This window comes from Chelonoidis abingdonii, chromosome 8 (assembly GCF_003597395.2).
Source record: "Chelonoidis abingdonii isolate Lonesome George chromosome 8, CheloAbing_2.0, whole genome shotgun sequence".
Taxonomy (NCBI): domain Eukaryota; kingdom Metazoa; phylum Chordata; order Testudines; family Testudinidae; genus Chelonoidis; species Chelonoidis abingdonii.
Window position 1 is genome coordinate 37,017,771 of NC_133776.1, and position 20,321 is coordinate 37,038,091.

Genomic DNA, 20,321 nt, shown 5'->3' on the forward strand with positions numbered 1-20,321 from the left:
GTAGAGGGTGGAGGTGGCAGTTGCCATGGGGGGTGCACCTCAGGGCGGAAGGGGGCAGTTGCCACAGGAGGGGGGCGCCTCAGGGCGCAGGTGCTGGGGGGGCGAGGGCGCAAGGTAGAAGTTTTGCCTAGGGCATAAAACATCCTTGCACCGGCCTTGGGGGGGGTGGGCGGGGGAAGCAGGCTCCTCCAAAAGTGATAAAATATTTGTTCCTGAGCAGACCTGTGTAAGGGTGATTAGCATAATGTCACAGCAGGTCCTGAGGAAACCTGGTCCTTTTGCAAATTTCATGTGTGTATGGGTGGATGCTGCCAGTCCAATCCAGGTGAAGAAGGGCTCCTCCAGGCCTCCATGGGGATAGAAATACCCCTACTGCTGGTCAGCAGGAAAGACACAATCCCCACCCTATCTGGCCAGCTACTTCCTGCCCTTCTTCACTCTGTCCCTGTAAACTGTCCCCACTTGTCCTCCTCTAACACTTGTTGTAAGGGGAGCCCTTGAAGAGGCAACAACCCTTTTCTTCTGGCCAGCTGCACAAGAACTCACTGCATTGAGCTGAGGAGAGCACATTACTGACTCAGTGAGACAAAAGAAAGAGCAGAGGCCTCCCCAACACAGGAAGGGAATGAGAGGCTGCTACTGTTTTTTCCCCTTTTATTAGAGATACTTTGAGAGTTTGGGTACTTCTAGCCTCCTTCCTTTTTCTCAATTAGTATTAAAAAAGGATAAATTATGCTCTTCCTACCTTTCATATTTCCTGTTTCCTTTCCATTGCGTGCTACTTTCTCTCCCATAGCAATAAAAGGGAAAATAATCATTACATTCAGTGTCCTGATTTAAAAGGATCACAACACTAAAATACAGCACACTACAGATACACAATATAGCATTCTATTCACAGTGAATTTTAGTGTCTTCTGGTTTTTGCTTTGTTTGTTTTTTAAAAATCTGATGTCCACCCAACTGACACCACCATCACTTTTCTCATATAGATGACTCTGTGATCATGAAACTAAGAACTGATTGTGTGGATTTCAGCTGAAACAAAGATAAAACTTCAAACCATATAGTATTTAGACCTTGATACTCATCTTCATCTCTAGAGTACAGAGAAAAGTTTCTGGAAGCAAATAGCAAATTTTCCTCTGCAAAACAGTAACTTTTAGCTTAGTTTATTTCACTTCCAAAAGTTGGGAACATTAAATCGCTAGTTAGTTTCCACTAATGTGATTTTGGTATCAGCAGATGAATTTAAATTAGTCTCTTTGTTTACTGATTTTTCTGATGTACATAATCTGGGATTGCTGTGATATTGTCCCTGCTGGTGTTATAATGCTGAGTGTGAGAAAAATAACTTCTGATGTATACCAACACCTCATCTTCAGCCCTGAGCTTTTTGAGGAATTTTCTGTCCCTCAACAGCATGCACAGAAGCACAATAATCTTTACGTTTAGTATAGAAGATTGTCCTCTTGATGAACTACATTTTAAAACGATCCTACTCCAATAGTAAGAGACACTGCACCTTCATTTCCTTTTGTCTTTAAAAATTCAATTAAAAGCATGTTTCAGAAATTAAATTATAGTATAAAATTAGCCAAAGTATGAAATACTGCATTTGCTCTAGCATTCAGGGAAAGGCTGTACCAAGCAATTCACTTAATAGCACACGTGATCTAAACTTAATAACTGAAGTGCCCTCAGTTAGCAGAGAATCTACTGGTGAGATATGTCCTGCATAATCCACCAGAAGAGGGAATGGATTAAATGTAGGTAAATTTTATTAATTAGTAGCAAGCCATACAATTGTTCATATTTTCAATCTCTTAAAATTATCACTGCCTAATGTAACTCATTTCCAGCCAAGAATAGTGGTATTGGTATTAGACACTTATAGCTCTTTCACTATGGACACATTCTAGACATGCCTATTAACTCTTTTTATTAAGATTTCAAGCTATTCAAACAATAGCTGTTAGATGGAATTTCTCAGTATATGCCATCAACTAGGGAACTGTTTTAACTTCTCCAGTCCTGTACTACAGTACAACTAGAAATGAGCAGTCGTTTAACCCCTAAATCATAAGGGGCTTTTTACCTGTTGTGTATTGTCTAAATGTTAAATTGTGAGCGGTCTCTGGCCAGGACTGTCTTTGCATTATAAGTTTATACAGTGCCTAGTATAATGTGCCCCTAATTCCTACTTGGGGCCTTTAGGTACTGCTGCAACAGAAATAAATAGCAACACTCTACTTTTGACTGGACTTCTGCTATGGAAGCTGAAGTCCTTTTATTTATTCATTTCACATTCTATGCAGCACCCTTGGTAGGGAGTTGCAGTGTTAGCTCTCCTACAACAGTCCACCAGCACTTTCAACCCTGTACTGAGCCTCTCTGACTCTGCGGAGGTGAGAGGTCATCCTGTTTTCATGTTAGCTGAGTTGTGGCTTTTTGGAGAGGAGACTGTCATTGGCACTAAATTATGAATGAAGGTTTTGTGCCAAGGAAAATTTTCAACAAGCAATTTTGTTGACACCTTTAAACTGAGTTTACTTAGGACTTCAAGCCAAATTGGAATGGAAAACCTTAGAGGAAGAAAAGGTTAGCAACTAAGCCATGCAGTCCCGTCCACCCCCACTCACACCCCAAAATCTGCTTCTGCTTTAATCTGTCATTTCTCACATTTTAATCCAATCACATACAAATCTAATCTGCACAACAAAAAATAAACCGTCCCCTACCTTAATGTTTTCATATAATTTTAGTCCTCCACCTAGCACACAGTACACAAGTAATGCCCATCAACATATGTTGGCTTTTGTTGCAGAGCAGGCATGTGCTACAATAATTTCTTTTCTGATGCATATCCAAACAGGGTCCCGTTCTCCTTGTCACATGTAAATGAACTCACCGATTAGATTATCAAGGCACCATAGTGTGTGCTCAAGTCAATTTCTCATAAAAATAAATTGTAATGAAAATATTTGTAACCTGAAATAGCTGAGAGGTTCTAATGTCTAGAGACAGGGGCAAGCACAGTTATCAGCCAGTAGGATGGAATGTGACATAATACCCTCTATTATTAATGAGTGTAAAGTACAGTCGGAATTTACAGCCCTGGAAAATGGAATGACCTGAAATGTCTTTTAAAAATAATTTGCCTGCTTCAGTTTTGTTCAGGCTTAAATCTAGATATTTATAAATGACGGATTTTCATAAGCCATAAAAACAATCCACTCATATTATCCTTATTATCATACATCTTTGGTTCTGTTTCTTCCCCCACTCTGTGTTGAGCAGCACTTTCCCAATTGTATGTACGAGCGACCGGTTTGTCAGCAGCTCAGAAGTGTGTGTTTGTGTGTTTCACTACTGACTGCATTTTACTGCTTATGAATTCAGAGAGTTCTTTTTGGCCTCTCTTCCGTAACTCTTACTTCCTTGGGCAGAGTCATCCTTTCCCGTAACCATCATAGTTCAAACCACATGGAATGACTCTGTTTGTCAGGAGTCAGTGGAACTTGACCATAGAATATATTACTGAAATTGTGATTTTTTTTTTGAAGGGAGCAGATCAACACTTAAAGCAATTTTTCCAGCTGAACTGGACTAATTGCTAATATATGTGATTCTGCTGTTTTACTGAAGGTATTTCTTTATTAATGAGATCCATTCTGAATTCACTAAAAAGGCTATAAGTGAGTAGCCTTGAAAATACGCTCTCCTTCTTTTCCTGCCCAGTCTCTATTTGATAACATTAAATCCCCTTCTGGAAAAGTCCTATGGAATTTAGTAGATAATGATAACATTTCTACCATATTTTTGACCCACTAATTTCTTCACGTTACAATCTCCCTTCTGTAAAATTCTGTACGATGGTTAAAAACTCATTAATTTTCCAATAAATTTTGCATCTGTTCAGAATAATTTTTATACAACCCGATAACATTTATACTGCTCTGTAGTGGTTTCATTCCTATTAAGTTCTATAGCCCTCTCCACTTGTTTAAAAAAATTCCCAGTCTTCTGCATTAGATTAGAAATACCCTGGCTATTTTTTTTTAAATGTAAGCAAGAGACAGCAAGGAAATCTAGAAAGAAAGAGAGGAGTAGAAGAACGAGGGATTAAAAGTGGCAGTGAAAAATTCTTGAGACACTCACCAATATGCCTCAGTTATGATGTGTAGGGTACACAAAGAGTGATGGAGCCAGGCAGTCTCCATGATAATTCAGTCTGCCAAGAATGCTAGCCAGGCTGTAAGTTATAATGTGAACATCTAGCCACTGGAAACTGGAATGAGGCCAGCAGTCCATTTCACACCAGTTAGTACATAGCAAACAGGTAGCAATAACTTTCAACCACTATTGACTTGGGATGTATTTTAACTGGTGACTTCAAGGGGAAGGGCTCTGTATCCCATTACCAGTCCTCTGAGCCATCTATGTCCATTCCTCAGCTCTATTGTCCGTTTAAATCTGACTAATGGAAGCCAAGTCAAAATGACTTAGCTAGTCTTTGTGGGGTGATGAGCGTTGGAGGAGCTCACCTTTTCACATTATAAGTTAAATATCACTGGAAAGAGACACTCAAAACTGTATAAAATTTACTTGAAATGACCCTCATGATTTTTATACCAATCTCATGATTATTTTTCTTTGTTTTCTGATTTTGATCACTTGGGGTTGGCAGTACTGTTACAGTACTGGACGACAAGTAGTTGTTTGCCTCGGCTGGTAAATATTGACTTGCTCTGCAAGACTTCCTTAAAGTAATATTTCCAGAAATGACAATAGTAATACATTTGCTTTGGGATTTGTTTATTTTGTATTGCACTAATATGGGTAGCTATATGGGTCTGAGCATTTGGGAAGGAGGATTTGTCAGCTGGATCATCTCATCTGTTTACTTATAAATGTAAGAAAATACATGCGGAGGTCAACAGGACAACTATTTTACTTGGTATGGATAGAAAATATGTTGCTACACTAACTGAACTATATGTGATCGTAAGATGTTTTGAGAGTTTCACAAAAATAAAGATTTGAAACTCCTGTGTTAAGCTGAAATCTTTAACAGAACCTTAACTACAGTGTTGTGACCAGCTCCACCATAATATGACTTGTATCCCAGTATACATTCCAAAGAGTTACTATATATCCTGTAATGGAGAATCATGAAAAAATCAGAAATTTTATTGGTGCCATCATTAAGTTCCTCAACAGCACATGCCTCTTGATTAAAACAAGGTTATGTCAGAAAATCTCTTTGTCACTGAATGGTAAACCTTGTATTGTAAAGCAATAAACTGATGAGTTCATAATTAACAATCTCTCAGCAAAAACCCATATCTGCACTTGCAGATGTTTTCACTGAGCCTATCACCCACAATGGCTGCATTTATTCCACTTTTGTGTTTTTCCTTGAGGTCTGGCTGCAAACATTATCTGCTGAGCAAGAATATTCTACCATATATTTTGAAATGTGTAGTTGACTGAGCACACTTTCAACTACTGGCAAATATTTTTACTATTTAAAAAAACAACGAGTGTATGCATTCTTCTGCCTGAAGTATTTTCTTGATATCAACATATTATTGAAATTAAGTTCATTGTGCACTGCAAGTTGGTAATGAAAAGACGTTCCTTAGGCTATTTTTATTCTAATATAAACATTTTGGTAGAAGCACTTTAACATGTCCATGCACACTATTTTGTTACTCTGAGATTACACACTTTCTCTGCTAAATAGAGCTTTTAGCTTTTAAATAAAGCCAAGGACCAAAAAAAAAAAAATGTAATCCTGTTTGCGTTGCATACATTTACAAATGCCTAGCTTTTAGCTAAAGGATGTCCTATGTCCTATTTAGAAAGGAACTTAAGGACATAATCACTGAAAACTACAGACAGTGCCTCCACTCAATTGCCTCCAAACCCTTTAAAATACATATTCAGAGATAGAAAGAAAAAATATTATCTTACATTTTGCCAATGGGTTAGTCTTCAATATGTGATCTGCCATGGGGAGGAGAGGTTAGGATGACAGCTGTTCATTACAATTCCTTCTTTATTAGAAGAGCTTAATTCTGCTTTTGGCTGGCTGGCCCATTTCTGCTAGCTCTACCACAGAACAGCACTACTAAAAGCTCCTCCTTCATGCCAGCATCTGTCTATTTACTCTCAATAACAAGCAAAAACAAAACTTTCCACAATGCCATTTCACAGTCCTAAAAATGGGATGTCAGCAAGGTTAACTGCTTGAAACAGGAAGAAATACTCTTACAGCTATGTCCAAATCTCGATGGGTGGAGATTCGTAGTCACTCACGCCATCAGTTTAGCATGAGGGGAGTTACATTTTTACACGTGCATCAAGATAAAAATATTCTCTATAGAATTGGCAGCTAAGGAGTGGAAGACTGTAGGACAAAACTGTTGAATGTACAGGCACCATTTTTACACTAATGTATATGCCATGCAACCCCAGTGACTTCATATGGTTGATGTGACTGTTATTTCAGTTTTCCCATGAGAATTTGAATTCATGCATTTAAAAAAAAATGCTTTCCAGTTGAGTTTTATATAGGGCAAGATAGCATAGAAAAGTGTAAGGAAATTTAATAGGCTTAAAGCCTTTTGAATTTATGTTTCAACTATGGTTGAGCTAGCAGGCAAATGCCTATTATCATGGGTGCCTGAGGATAAACCCAAAATACTCAACCTTACCCTGGGCATCCTGAACTGATGAGGCAACCAGGCATTTTATTCCCAGAAATGCTGCCTCCAAAAGGTGGTGCACTGTTTTCTATTAAGAGTGGCTAACATGCATCTTCCAGCATTGCAACTAGATTCCTAATGAAAGATAAAATGCTTCTTAGCTTTGCATTTATAACACATAAACTCTGTAGGCAATATGGCAATGTTCCGATAATAGTTTCCTGTCATGATGGAGAGACCAGCCTTCAAACTTACAGAACAGTTCAGTGTAAGCTCAAAAGCTTGTCTCTCTCACCAACAGAAGTTGGTCCAATAAATGATATTACCTCTCTCATGGTGCCTCTGTGATAAAATATTAAGAAAAATAAGATACAAAAAAATCAATATGTCCAGAAATTAAGTGCTAACTACGTATGAAAACATATTTACTATTTAATCTCAGCCCTTTCTCAGCACATTATCCTTGTTTTCTTTACATAATCACTAAATACTGGGCTAAAATTAGGTCAAAAATTCAGATCAGATCAGCTGACTCAGTCCAGCAAGATGAGGGAGAGAGAAACTAAATTTTTGTTCAGTCCAATATGAGGCATGTTTTATTTCTTGTAACTTATAAATGATCCTTACAATATTTCTTCCATAATTAACCTATCAACATGTGTTGAATTAACAATCATACCAAAAGGTACATCAATGCCACTGTTAATGCACAAATACAATGTGATGTAGCACTCCCAACCCTAATACAAGGCTATTTTAATTTTTGTAGGTCCTTTTTCACATTGTATTTACAGAACACTGGCACTATCTAATGCATTTACCTGAACTATTTTATCTATCTTAAAAGTTTTTACCCATGTAACTGAGAAAATAAATAAATTACTCCACGCTGTTTTGTTAACAACCGTGATCAACCTTCTTCTAAAAAGAATCATTTTATACTCAAAATGAATGGCTACCAAAAATGTTATAATTAATGCCAGGAAATGTTTTGAAAATTATATCCTCAGTCAGGAACACTTCTAACCCAAACAACAATATTTGTTTTGAGTTTTTGTACCTCAGCACACTTCATCATGTGGTCTCTGGCGTTTTCATGATTTTATGCCTGCATGTGTTCCCTAGCAATTACTGTCTCTCTCTAGATCACATGTGAAGGAACCAAAAATAACCTAAAAGACCAAAGTTAATAGTGCGCATACTTAAGGATAGTTGAATGAAACAAAGAGGGGAAGTAATAATCCCATGCCATATTTTATGCCTGTCACTTGTCAACAGGGAACATGGCATTGGATAAATCCCTTGAGGTCCCCACAGAGAGCAGACTTGCTTGCAATCAACTTAAATGGCTTTTGATGTCATTGCTGTTTTAGACAAGTCAGATTTCTTCTAGGTTATCATAGTTTTCAATTCTCCTAATAAAAGGGGAGAATAGTCCCTCCCCCTTTCCCACCTCAGACTGTGTGCAGAGAAGCCTGTGGGAGAGACCTAAAGGGAAGGGAAACTTGTTTCCCAGTCCATGGAACATTCAGCAAGAGGCCAGGGCCATTTTCAAAGAGTTTTTGTGCCTCCATGCAGCCGTGGTGCCCTTCAGACATACCAGCTCCCTGGCTGTGACTCCCCACTGCAAGCGCTTCTGCAGCCAGCAATAGCCCCCAGGAGGATCCCTGCTGTTAAGGAGGGCTCTATCAGAATGGTAATATGGCCTCAGGTTTTATTATCCTTCCTGAAAGGCCATTGGGTGGCATGATGCAAATCCATCCCTAGATCTACTTCCATCCAGCATACCCCCAACTCCTTTCTTCCTGAGAAAGGAGAGATTATTACTCCACTGACCCCTGCCTGCCACACAAATCTGGGAAGCATGGCCTGGCTATTGGTGGTTGGCCTGTTTCCTCAGCCCTTGGTGACTGAATTGAAAAATAATAATAATAAAAAAAACCCAATAATTGGTTTATTTTGACCCAGTGATTTTTTTTAGTTTGTTTTTATCACCGAAACAAAGTGTCCAAATGGTTTGAAGGACTTTGATATTAAAAAAAATAAAATCTTTTGTTCCCCAGCTGAAACAATTTGCCAAATGTTCTATTTGCCATCCACTAACTAAAACCAAAACCAAACACGTTAACACCTTTCTTGTTTCCTTGTCTACACTAAGGAAGTTTATCAACAAATTTCTCCTATTGCTAGAATCAGTTCAGCTCCACCTGGGGCATCTTATTCTAGACAGGCTGACTCCTGCAATGGCATGTAGGTGACAGTGAATAGTAACTAATAACTCATCTACACCAGAGCCAGCATTAGCAGCAATAGGCCATTTTCAGCAATATTCCTCTAGGGCAGATGTGGCTTCTGTGTCTTTTCTTCCTTCCCAAGTGTGAGGTCTGTGGAACTCTCTGTGTTAGTGTGTTGTACAGAGATTCACCTGTTAAAACCCAACAGTAGGTAAGTTTTGTGTGTTTGTGTATGTTTGTATGAGAGAGGGGAAGAACAAACATATACATTATATAGCTAATTCGCTTACATAGAGAAAACAGACAGGAAACAAAGATGGCACAGATTAAACAAAAGCACAACCAGCATAAACCAAAACAGAAAACTAACCTGTTTTCCTTATGACCAGTTAATATAACCTTATCACTTCATATGTATTACAACTGAACCACCAAAAAAACCCTACATTCTCCACTCCCAAACATTCTGAAGCACTGTCAATATAGTATGTCCCACAAATCCCTGTCAGGGTACCCTACCCTCAGAAGATTCCAAAATGCACATTTGATTACTTATCACTGTTTCCCTACTATGTCACACTGTCTTTTCCCCTTTCCCCAAACACAAAAGTAGCATTCAAACAGAAAATCCAAAGACATCAGCAAACATGGCAGTCACAATTTCAGCTTTTGTTGCTTTTCCACCCAGAGCGTCAGATCTACTTCTAGTGTTCTATTAACATTCCATCAGAGTTAACGGGCTATTAAGGTGTCCCTCGACTATTCAGCAGCACAACAGGTCTGTTTTACTTGTACAGTACAAGGTACATTTTGCAACATTTAATCGCTTATATTACTATGCTGAAGATTCACACTGGGGGAAATATTCAAAGAGTCTCCTATCTCTGTGTGTTCATATCTTTTATTTGCATATGCAAGTTTGGTACTTAGATGGGTGGTTACCTGGTTTGTATTATACAATTTGTCCTTTTCCTCAAAGCAATGTAAGATTTGAATATGTAAATATGTCTTTTGCTCATCCTTTTTTTCCTGTCCATGAAAGTTCATAGTTCTCATTGACATCCCTGGGAATTTGAGGCTAGATCCAGTAAGCACTCTATTCTTAAACTGCTCATTAAAATCTATGGGAGTTCTGTATATAGAACATTTACAGAATCTAACCTTTTGTGCATATATGGGATTTATTCCATTTCCATTGAAATGAATGATAAAGTTTCCGATGGCTTCAGAGAGAGCAGGATGATGAAGAGATTCCATAAATAGCAACTAAGTTCTGTGAATTCTCTGATATTAAAGTAATTTTTTATATAAAAGCATCAAATCAAGAATCATCTATTTTGATCCACGAGGAATATTCCCTAATGTCCCAATCCTGAAAACACATAGGAATGTATTTAACTTTACACATGAGATGTTCCACTGGAGGGATTACTCAGATGTACAAGTTACACATTTTAAAGTGTTTGCAGGATCATTTCCTAACTCTCCCAAGAAATGCAATTTAATTCACACCAACCTAACTTTTATTTAGAAATCACACTGATGACGGCCCCAAACTCATACATTTGGTTAGAGATATATTCTGTTAGTTACGAGTATCATCTTTCTCACATTTCTGAGGACAGACTCACTCTGTCATTCATGCTTAGACAAAAACATATGACATGAACAGCTCAGTGTGGGGCCAGCTCCTCAGCTGGTGTAAATTAGCATTAGCTACAAAGATGTTACTAGACTATGCTGATTTGTACCAGCTGAAGGTCTGGCCCTTTACTTTTCAATCAGTTTTACAGACCATACATCTAAAGCCAATAGTCAATGGGATTGTTTTCTCATGGTCACTTCCTGGCAAACAATGTTCTTTTTATTGATATATTTACCGTTTTATTGCTTCTTCTTGTTTACGGCGTTTTTCATTCTTTTCTTTCAAGTAAGCCAGGTTTGTTTCATTCCTCATGCGATCATTCTCTCGAGCAATGTCTGATGCATTCTGTATAACCAAGCCATCATAGGCCTTCATCCCCATATCTTCAATATACTGGAGAAAAGTGCCCAACGTGACCTCCTCCTGATTAGAATTCATCATTTTGCAGGAGATAATGGATGAAGGAAAGCAACACTTCCTGCAGGTTGAAAGACACATGATACCTTAATCAGTGAGCAAATAGCTTGCAGTTTATTACAGATCATATGTTGTCAGTAGCAATTTGCAGTGCTTGGCAGGAAATATTTTTGAGGCCAGACTCCTACTTAAATTTATAGCAAACAAGGCAAAACAAAACAACTCCCTTTTCATTTAAGTTGCCCAGAACCATCAGGTTATGGACATTCTAAGCTTGTGTTATCATGTGATCTAAATATTGTTTCTCTGTTCCCCTTTCCCTCCTCCCCTTCCAATTGTTTATTACATTCACTAAATTGCATCTTGCCCTTGAGTTGATTGTAAACTCTTCAAGACAAGGACCCTGGATCCCTTTGTGTTTGTACAGTGTTCAGCACAGTGGACTTAGGATCCTACCTCAGGTCCTAGGTTCATATTATTTACTAATATTTTTAAATCACACCTTGAAGTGCCATTTATAAAGAGTTAATAAATGATTGTAACATATTAATCATAAGTTGTATGCATTATATATTGCTATAAACATAGGGGTTATGCATAGTTGTAAGTCATAGTTTCAAGCAATTTATTGGACTCTATAACAATTGGTTATTTATTAATATATATTAACCATTTGTCAATCCTTTATAAATAGAATCTTCATATGAAGTGTGAACATTTTTTCTGTCTTAAGTTCTTATATGGTGTCCATCACCTCACATTCTTTTAATGTAGCTATTCTCATAATGCCCCTATGAAAGAAGTACTGTTATCCCCATTTCACAGAGGGAGATTTGAGGCACAGAGAGACTAAAGTAACTTGTAACTTGTCCAAAGTCATGCAGGGTCTGGATAGAGTGAGGAAGAAAGGATGGTATCATTTCTCAGACAAGTACTGAGTCTATGTAACCATAATACAGCATAAGAACAATGCCAGGACAGTGAGAATACCTTGACTCATTTTACTGAGCAGGCAATGGGAGTTCTGTCTGCATGTGGACTGTAGCATAGGAGCCACTGTTTAACTAGCATCAAAATATTTCCTCTCTTTGTTATATAGTGTTATGTTTCCAGGCCCATTTCAGCATTCTTTCGTTGCTGCTGGATAAGTAAAATTCTGATGTGGACAGTTATTAGTTTTAAACACAAAATGAAAATCTCTAATAGATTCCAATAATCACTGTGCACCTGTGAGCACAGCCCACACCATGAGACCACAGGGCTTTTAAATGCACAAAGGAAACCAAGCTGGGAAAGGCAGAGGTCCTCCCCTCCCCACTGACCAAAAAAAATCATCTTTTCTGTTTAGTAATTTTGGCTGTTACTGGTAGCAAAAGTAAGTCAGATTTCAGATGGAAATATTTTTGGTGTTCCATTAAATACAGACAATTTCATTGTCTTTACTTTTATTTTTTTACAAAAATGACTTTAGAGTAACATTAAAGTTGGGCATTTAAAATCTTAAAAGTCAGAAAGGACTAAGGCCCCAATCATCCAACCTTATTACCTCCAGGCAAGCCCTCTGCACCCATGCAGAAGTCCCCCTTTTAAATCCACTGGGGCCCTGTATGGGCACAGGAGTCTCTCTGCATAGAACAATATGCAGGATCTGCACCTATCTTAAGGATCTAAGAGCAGAGTCAAGCTGGCAACCTTGTTCTTTGTGTAATTTCATTGGCATTTCAACAGAAGTGAATTTGGATCAACGTGGCTACCTCTCTAATATTGTTAGTTATGGAACTATAGGGCCTGAGATGGCAGCCCTTACTTGGACAAACCTCCTTTTGCCTTCAGTTTAAGTTCTGCCTGATTATGGAATACAGGACTAGATTCAGAATCATTCTGTCTCCAGAGAATGTTTTCTTTTAACTAGAGATTTAGAATCTAGTCCCTTCCCTTATTTTAAGGTCATTTACATATAGACTTAAACACTTTCTGAGTATATCTACACAGCATTTTGGAACAAGTAGGAGAAAGCCTCCCAGCCTGCGTCAACAGACTTGAGGTAGCAGGGCTCATGCCAGCGCTCTAACTATACCTGTATAGATAGTGCTTTGAAGCTGCGGTTGGAGTTCTGAAGCCTAGGACAGGGGATGGACTTCAGAGCCCAAACTCCAGCCCAGACTGCAACTTGGAAGTACTGGCTACACAGCTATTCTTAGAGCTCTAACACAAGCCCCCCTAGGCTGAGTCTGTTGACCTGGGCTGGAAGGCTTTCTCCCATTTGGTCCAAAACGCTGCATACATGTATCCTTTCAGTGAACATAAAACAGTAACACGTGGTAGTGACAGAGTTCCTTTAAGGGAAGGTACATTCAACCATGAAATCCTGGCTCCATTAAGTTAAAGGACATTTTGCCATTGGTTTCACTGGGGACAGAGTTTCACCCTTGAAGAATATATTTACTGTATGTTGATGAGGCTTTGGGGCCTGATCCAAAGTTCATTGGTCGATAGAAAGACTCCCAATGACTTCAGTGGACTTTGGATCAGGCCCTAAAGAATTATTAAATGGAGAATTATTCTGATCTTTTTCACTGAGGCATACAGAACTTTATTTGTTTATTACATGCCCTCCACATGACTTGGTTACTGCATTTTATTCCATGTTCTCTTTTTCTGAGGCCTAAAATACACAGGCATTTAACAATATGAAAGAGCTGCTTAGCTAAGGATCACGTTATGAAGAATTTTATTTTTTATTGGAGTATATTAATCTCTAGGTCAAAGCAATATGGAGAAGGCAAACATACATATGCTCAATAGAGATGAGTCTCTGTTTTGCTGTATGCACTGGCCAGATATTTTATTAGATTGTGTTATTGTATTAGTTACTATTTATTACTGATCATGCAGATAGCACTGTACATTTCTTTGGTGTTTTAGAAGCATAGAGTAAGACACATTCGCTGACACAAATAGTTTACAATTTAAGGATGCAATTTGGCAAACACTACTGATCACAATTCTAACTACTGTCATAGTCCCATTGAAGCCACTCCTGCAATCACTTTATACCAAGCATATCACTCTCTGCTTAGTCCCATAGGATTCAGTGTGTTGTATTGACATCAGTGGGACTACATATTAAAATAAGTAGTGACATCAGTAGCAAGTGTTTGCTGGATCAGATCCTAAAGTATCTGATATGATTTTTGAATTTTGCAATCTCATGGCATTTGCCAGTATTTGAAACTTGTATCTGCCATGCTTAAAAAGGGCATAAACTTCAAACAGCTGGGACTAGTCAAAGCTTAGAGTACTTATTACTGTAAATATTGTTAATTTATTAATCTATCCTGTGTAATATGGCAGACTGATTTTTGTTAATACACAATGGTGTTGCTTCAGACATTTTATTACTTGAATATCCAGACTAGTGAGAATGTGTAACCAATACCTGTGCCCCTTTGAGTCATAATATGCATTGTCTGACACTCTCCCTTGGTAATGTAGGTTGTGGATAACACTGATCAACTGCTGACCAAATGTTTTAATTTCTGGTAAACTCAGACAACAAACCATTTCCAGTCATCTATCAGAGGAGAGAAAAGTCAAGCAAGTATTCTGTTTGAGTACATTAACATTTGATTACACATCTGTAAGTCACTAAATATGTAATGTAAGCCTGAGGTGAGGCAACATTTTGTCAACCCTGTTGTGCATACAGTGCTCCTGGAGTTTTAATTAGCTGGTGATGAGAGGAAGAGAATCATAGGGCCACTTGCATTTTGCATAATCAACTTGTTTTCAGTGTATTTGATTTTTGAAACTGGAAAATACTGGCTAATTATTACATGGAGGTTGCTTAATTTGAAAAATTCTCTTGTATCACTTTCCACCCCTCTCTGTGTGGATATACATACATGGGGAGGGGCCTGTTTCAAAAACACCTAATGTCAGCCTAATTCTGCTCCCAGTGAAGTCAATAGTACGGAATAGTAGTGATAAGTCAATGCCACTGATTTCACTGAGCACTTTTGACAATCGATCCTACAGTGAGGATATAGCTATAGCCAAGGCATACACTTCATTTCATAAAAAATTACATGAAAGGTCCATGTGCCAATTACATGAGTAATCTCATCCTGAGAAAAGTTAGGACTCTTATTGTTCTCTGTTCACTGGCTGTCTAGGTGGTTTTAGAAAACACCTCAGTCCATATGTTTGTATTCATTTTCTCAACTACTCTATGGGTGCTTTTATGACTACAGTAAATCTGGACATTTTCTCAAGTGTAACTGTATATGCTGGATGACTTGGCAATCCTGTGTAGACTGGTCCTATATTTATCCCCATAAATGTGCTATGCTACTGTGAATACCATTATATTTATTAATGTCCACAATAGAATGCAAAAATGTTATATATTGATGTTCCATAATATCAATGAGTAAGCATTTTGGGGAGGGCTTTGGAAGTTGATTGCTGTACATTAGCAGGACAGTTTTTTGCAGTTCAGGCAGGACAATCCCTTCTTCAAAAAACATCAAGATCTGAAAGTATCATCACCTTCTCCTCTCCTCCAAGTCAAAGTTGAGAAACTTTATCGGGGCAACATGGAGTAGCTTACAGTGACACTGCTCATGCAATCAGGTGACCACATTAAAGAAATTAAACTAGATTTTTGCCAACTCTTTTACAAATATATACAGTTTACTGGCAAGGGCAAGCAGTTCCCTGACTGATTTTTGCTTATTAACAGGACTGAATGTAAGCCACTGGTAATACTTGAGATGTGATTTCTGAAAATGTGGGTAAATAATGCATGGTGTTTCACAAAGCTGCTATGACATACTCTAGTATATCTTTATACATTTGAAATATAATTTTCTATTTGATCTGATGCATAATGTACAGAATCCTAGTATTAAAAAACTAACATCCATCCAGAAAATCCACAATCCATGTGTGAGGAATGCTAAAAGTCAGAGTACTAAGTGCAGTGATTGAGTGTAGTATCATGCTGTTGCTATGTTGTAAAATTCAGAGAAGTGGCTCCATCTTTATTCATGGTTAGGCCACCCCAAGAATCTTCACAGTTGCTTTTCACCTTGCTTGATAGACTCAGAATGCAGCTGTGCTACATTGAAAACTGGCAATGTTGACATTAAACTGAAGGAGCTTGTTCAAATAGTGACAAAGGCACTGATTGCTTTCTTCTCAAATCAATGGGAGGCATTTTATTTTTTAAACATAGGAGAATTAAGGCTGACACAATTAAACAGTGGTGTAGTACATGTCATGAATCCAACCCTGGATTCGTGGGGGATATGTTTTCCACTTCATCCCTACTTTCCTCCCTACATACTTAAGCTCCTCAATTTTAAACCCCATTCACTTTAGCGTTACTTGTCAGCTATCTCAGCAAAATGCAACATTTCTAAAGCATTTTGCACAGATCAAGAATGCTAAATTGCCACCCTACCCTTTGAGTTTGTGCTGCAGTGTTCCAGTTGCTTGCAAGTCAATAAGTGCAAAGTAGACAGATCACATCTGACTTTCACAAACTGATGACTACAGCCCCACTAATAAGGGCCTCGTGGTATTGGGGAGGAGATAGTTTACTTTTCCCTCTCCAAAAGAAACAACTGCAAATACATCAGCAAATGGAAAGAGATGCTGCCTTCCATGAAATCACTTCTATACCTCTCAATATTTCTACCCCTGTGCCAGGCGAACTTCCATATGTTAAATATTTGATTTGATTAATTGTTAAAAGGAGAAGCATGAACAAGCAGTGCATCAATAAAAGGCAAATAAGGAGCAGGCATGTTGTTTGTCTAAGTAGTACTACACTAGATTCTAATGTCAAATAGAGAGCAAAGTCTCTATGAATTAGGCACTCGGGCTTTCCTAAGTCATACCATGCAGTTTAGTCATTTTTTTATTAAACACAGGCTAATTGAGTCTTAAATGCAAATAATTTTTTACAAGTTATCTTTGTTAAGATTACATACTATCCATCTTGCACTCATTACACTGCACAATATGAGCACCAGCACCTGAGTGAAAGCCACAGAAGCTAAGTGATGCTAAAACCTTCACTTAAAGAGGTTAAAATTGGCTCTTTGGGAAGAATAAAAAAAACCTGCTATGTATATTTAAGAAAATAGCTGTGGCTATAAACTTTCATCTTTCAAGTGTAAAGGTAATTCAATCAAGAGTTTAAAATAACTAAAAAAATACTCCCCAAACCTTGGAATTTGGGTCACTCCATGCTGCATTTTGGGCGGCAGAAAGAATATTGCCTACAATGTCTCCTCTCTGCTTTAGAATTTAGAGAGCTGTTGTTTACTTTGCAATAAGACACTTTGATTAAGGTGCCTTTTCAAAAAACTTGAATATGTTTCATCCGAAATCCATGAATTCTTAAAATGTAACAAATCTGCATTCCTAACAGCAAGCACTTAGTGTAATTATGAGATTTAGATTACCCAGATACTACTGGGGAGAATTAGAAAAACATTACGGGCAAACAAAGATGTGTATTTGAACTCAGAAGAAAGAAAGGATCAGCTTCTTGTCTACATGATTTTTTCCCTCCCTTAAGAAAATGAAACAAGAAATTTTACTACTAAGAGTAATGTATTCAGATGTTGTAAAATATTAATAGTGTGGCATGTCTGATAAGTAACTAACAGATGTTATGAATGATATCAATTAATACATCAGAATATAGCAAAGAATGTTTTTAATAATTTAGCACTGCTTTTTACAAATGAAAAATCCAGCTCAAAAATGTTCCTATTATAAACACAGCTAATGTGTGTAGGTACATAAAATAGTCTGAGGTACATTTACAGCATTGTTTAGTTAAGAAATAGCTTGATTAATCTGCCAAAAACAGATAAGCAAACTTTGGCATTAGACACGCCTGACTACAAATTATTCCAGTTTTGTAAGTATAATTTTGCTTATCCTTCTCTAATTAACACTGTATTTTATTAACATGCGCAGAGAATTTTTAAAAACATGTACATACCAAAATTTAAGTCCACGGGGACTGCTAAGTGCAATAATCGAAGGTGACTTTTGTCTGTAAAAGCCCTTTCCTGTGGTTATCTCAGTGCAGTCTGAAGGAATATTTCAGCACCATAAGAAACAGATTTGCAATTAGGCTCAGTTTTTCTTCAGTTAAAGTGCATTAAATCTTGTTGGCAAAAATGCCCAGATTGTAGAATTCTGCATCACTAGAAGTCAGTGGGTTATGTAAAAGATCTTCTTGGTATAGAATTAAAATGGCCTTTAAAGTTTGACTTTTAAAAATGCAGTGGCAAGAGAAGACAGGTGCTTGCTTCTTTAAATCCACATTCAGAGAACAGAGAGGATAGAAAATAAGAGGGTACAAACAGCACCCTGCTTTGAGGTCCAGCTGAGAAGAAACTGGATGATGTTTACCTACTTTACAACGTAGAAGATTACACTACCATCATATGCAATAACACAGAGATTGCTAAGGTGCCTCATTTGAATGTATTCTGTGAAGACAAAAATAAATGAAAACAAGGAATAGAAAACATCCTATCCAAATGGCTTCTTGCAGCAGAAAAGATGCTCTCTCTCTCATTGCCACTTAGATATAGAAGGTTTGAAGCAGTCTAGCTTGTGGCATCCTCTCTCTCCCCCGTGATTTACAGGCAGGCTTGCTCTCTCCAGCTGCCTTAGTCTGTTGATGCTGCTGTTGATTAATCAGGGATTCTCAAACAAAGAGCAAGCCTACCTTCTGATATAAGCAGTAATCTGGTTCTCCTCTCTTTCTGCAATCCGCTTGTATTCAGCAGCCAAGCGGCCAGCATTCTAGTACCTTGGATAGTTCCTGCTCACTAGGCCCATTGGAAAACGGATGAGAAGAAGCAAGTGAAGAAATGACAAGAGACCGGAAAACAGCATCATTCTACTTCAGATTTCAGCTCCCAGGAGTTCAGTTGCTCATTAAAGCCTCCTATCTAGGCAACAGATTCGCTCTTTTATCTCCACCGTACTGTAGTCTGATTAGCAAATAATCCAGTGGGGAAAAAATCTGCATTAACAACACTGTACATCGTATTTAGCCTCTGTAGGTATGAAAGAATATTAAACACACACACCTTAAAAGAAAAAGAAAGAAAAAAACTGTTCTTCCTCGGAGAATATGTAAGTTAACCTTTAGCCCATGTTATGGCTCAAGGAAATGAGCAGCCACTTAAACAGAACATCTAGGTCTCAGTTTGATACCTCATATTGATATATCTTTTGCACTCACCCTCACTGTAAAGCAGTGCAAGGCACACAATTACTGCTGACGCAGATTAGGCTGCTGCTTGGGGTAAGATGGGAGGAGCTTTTTAACCTCATCAAAACAACCTTCCACCACCTGCTCCCATTGCATGAGAACAAAACTATCCTACTTGGACACAATAAGCCTGATCTGTATGCTGCTTGCCTTTTTTTCTCAAAAGAGAGATGCACTCAAGAATCCAGCATGCTCCATTATTATTATCCAGAATGTAACTATGCAATTTTATAGCTCCTTAAATTTGCAAACTCACTTTCTCAAGGAAGACTTTTATTTCTGTTTCTTAATTTTTCACTATATAATTGTATTTGCTCATATTCTATTTGCTCTTCCTGGAATTAATGCAGCTCGTCTTTGTCACCCAAAGCTGCTAGATCAGACACAAAGCAAAGGTGTTCAGTCCTAAACCGTCAAGCCAGTGAAAATGGAGATGTCAAAATGTACACAAGAATGTAAGTTACACCATTGTCTAACATCAGTTCCTTCCCCCTTCCCCCTACCACCCCTGCACACTGAATCACAGTCACTTCTTTACCTTCCATGAATTTTAAATCTAATATAATATTAATGTTTGAGTGATTTTAGAAAAAATAAAAAGTGTGGCTCACTGGATAAATTCCCATCAAATTGGTGCAAATACACTGCAAAGGCAGTATTACTATGAACATGAACACTAGCAATAAGCAGTCCCTTAGACAGGACACACACGTACCTTTCTGATAGGAATAATTTGTGCAGATTCATTATGTCTGTGCCGGAACATTGGAGTATGCTCTGTTTAGGCACTTCTTATATCCACCCAGAAGCTTTAACAGGAGCAAAACTTAACTGCAAGCTTCCCGAATAGTGGAATAACTTGGTATCTGAGCTCCAGCCTGAGAAGCACATGATACTAAAAATTGTTTAAACAGTAATAATAAATAATGCAGTTACAATGTTGTCATAAACAGATAGCTAAGGGTTAATGTTTCTTTTACCTGTAAAGGGTTAACAAA

At 37.9% G+C, this 20,321-nt stretch overlaps 1 protein-coding gene across 1 annotated transcript in view; it reads right to left on the reverse strand.

Annotated features, from left to right (window-relative positions):
• NYAP2 (neuronal tyrosine-phosphorylated phosphoinositide-3-kinase adaptor 2) overlaps positions 1-19,303 on the reverse strand; it is a 183,563-nt gene extending 164,260 nt beyond the window's left edge. The window contains exons 1-2 of the mRNA XM_075068533.1: positions 18,034-19,303; positions 10,828-11,070 (exon numbers count right to left, since the gene is read on the reverse strand). Coding sequence (XP_074924634.1) covers positions 10,828-11,033 — 206 coding nt within the window. The 5' untranslated portion in view covers positions 11,034-11,070; positions 18,034-19,303. The remainder of the gene's footprint in view (positions 1-10,827; positions 11,071-18,033) is intronic.
• Positions 19,304-20,321: the final 1,018 nt, after the last annotated feature.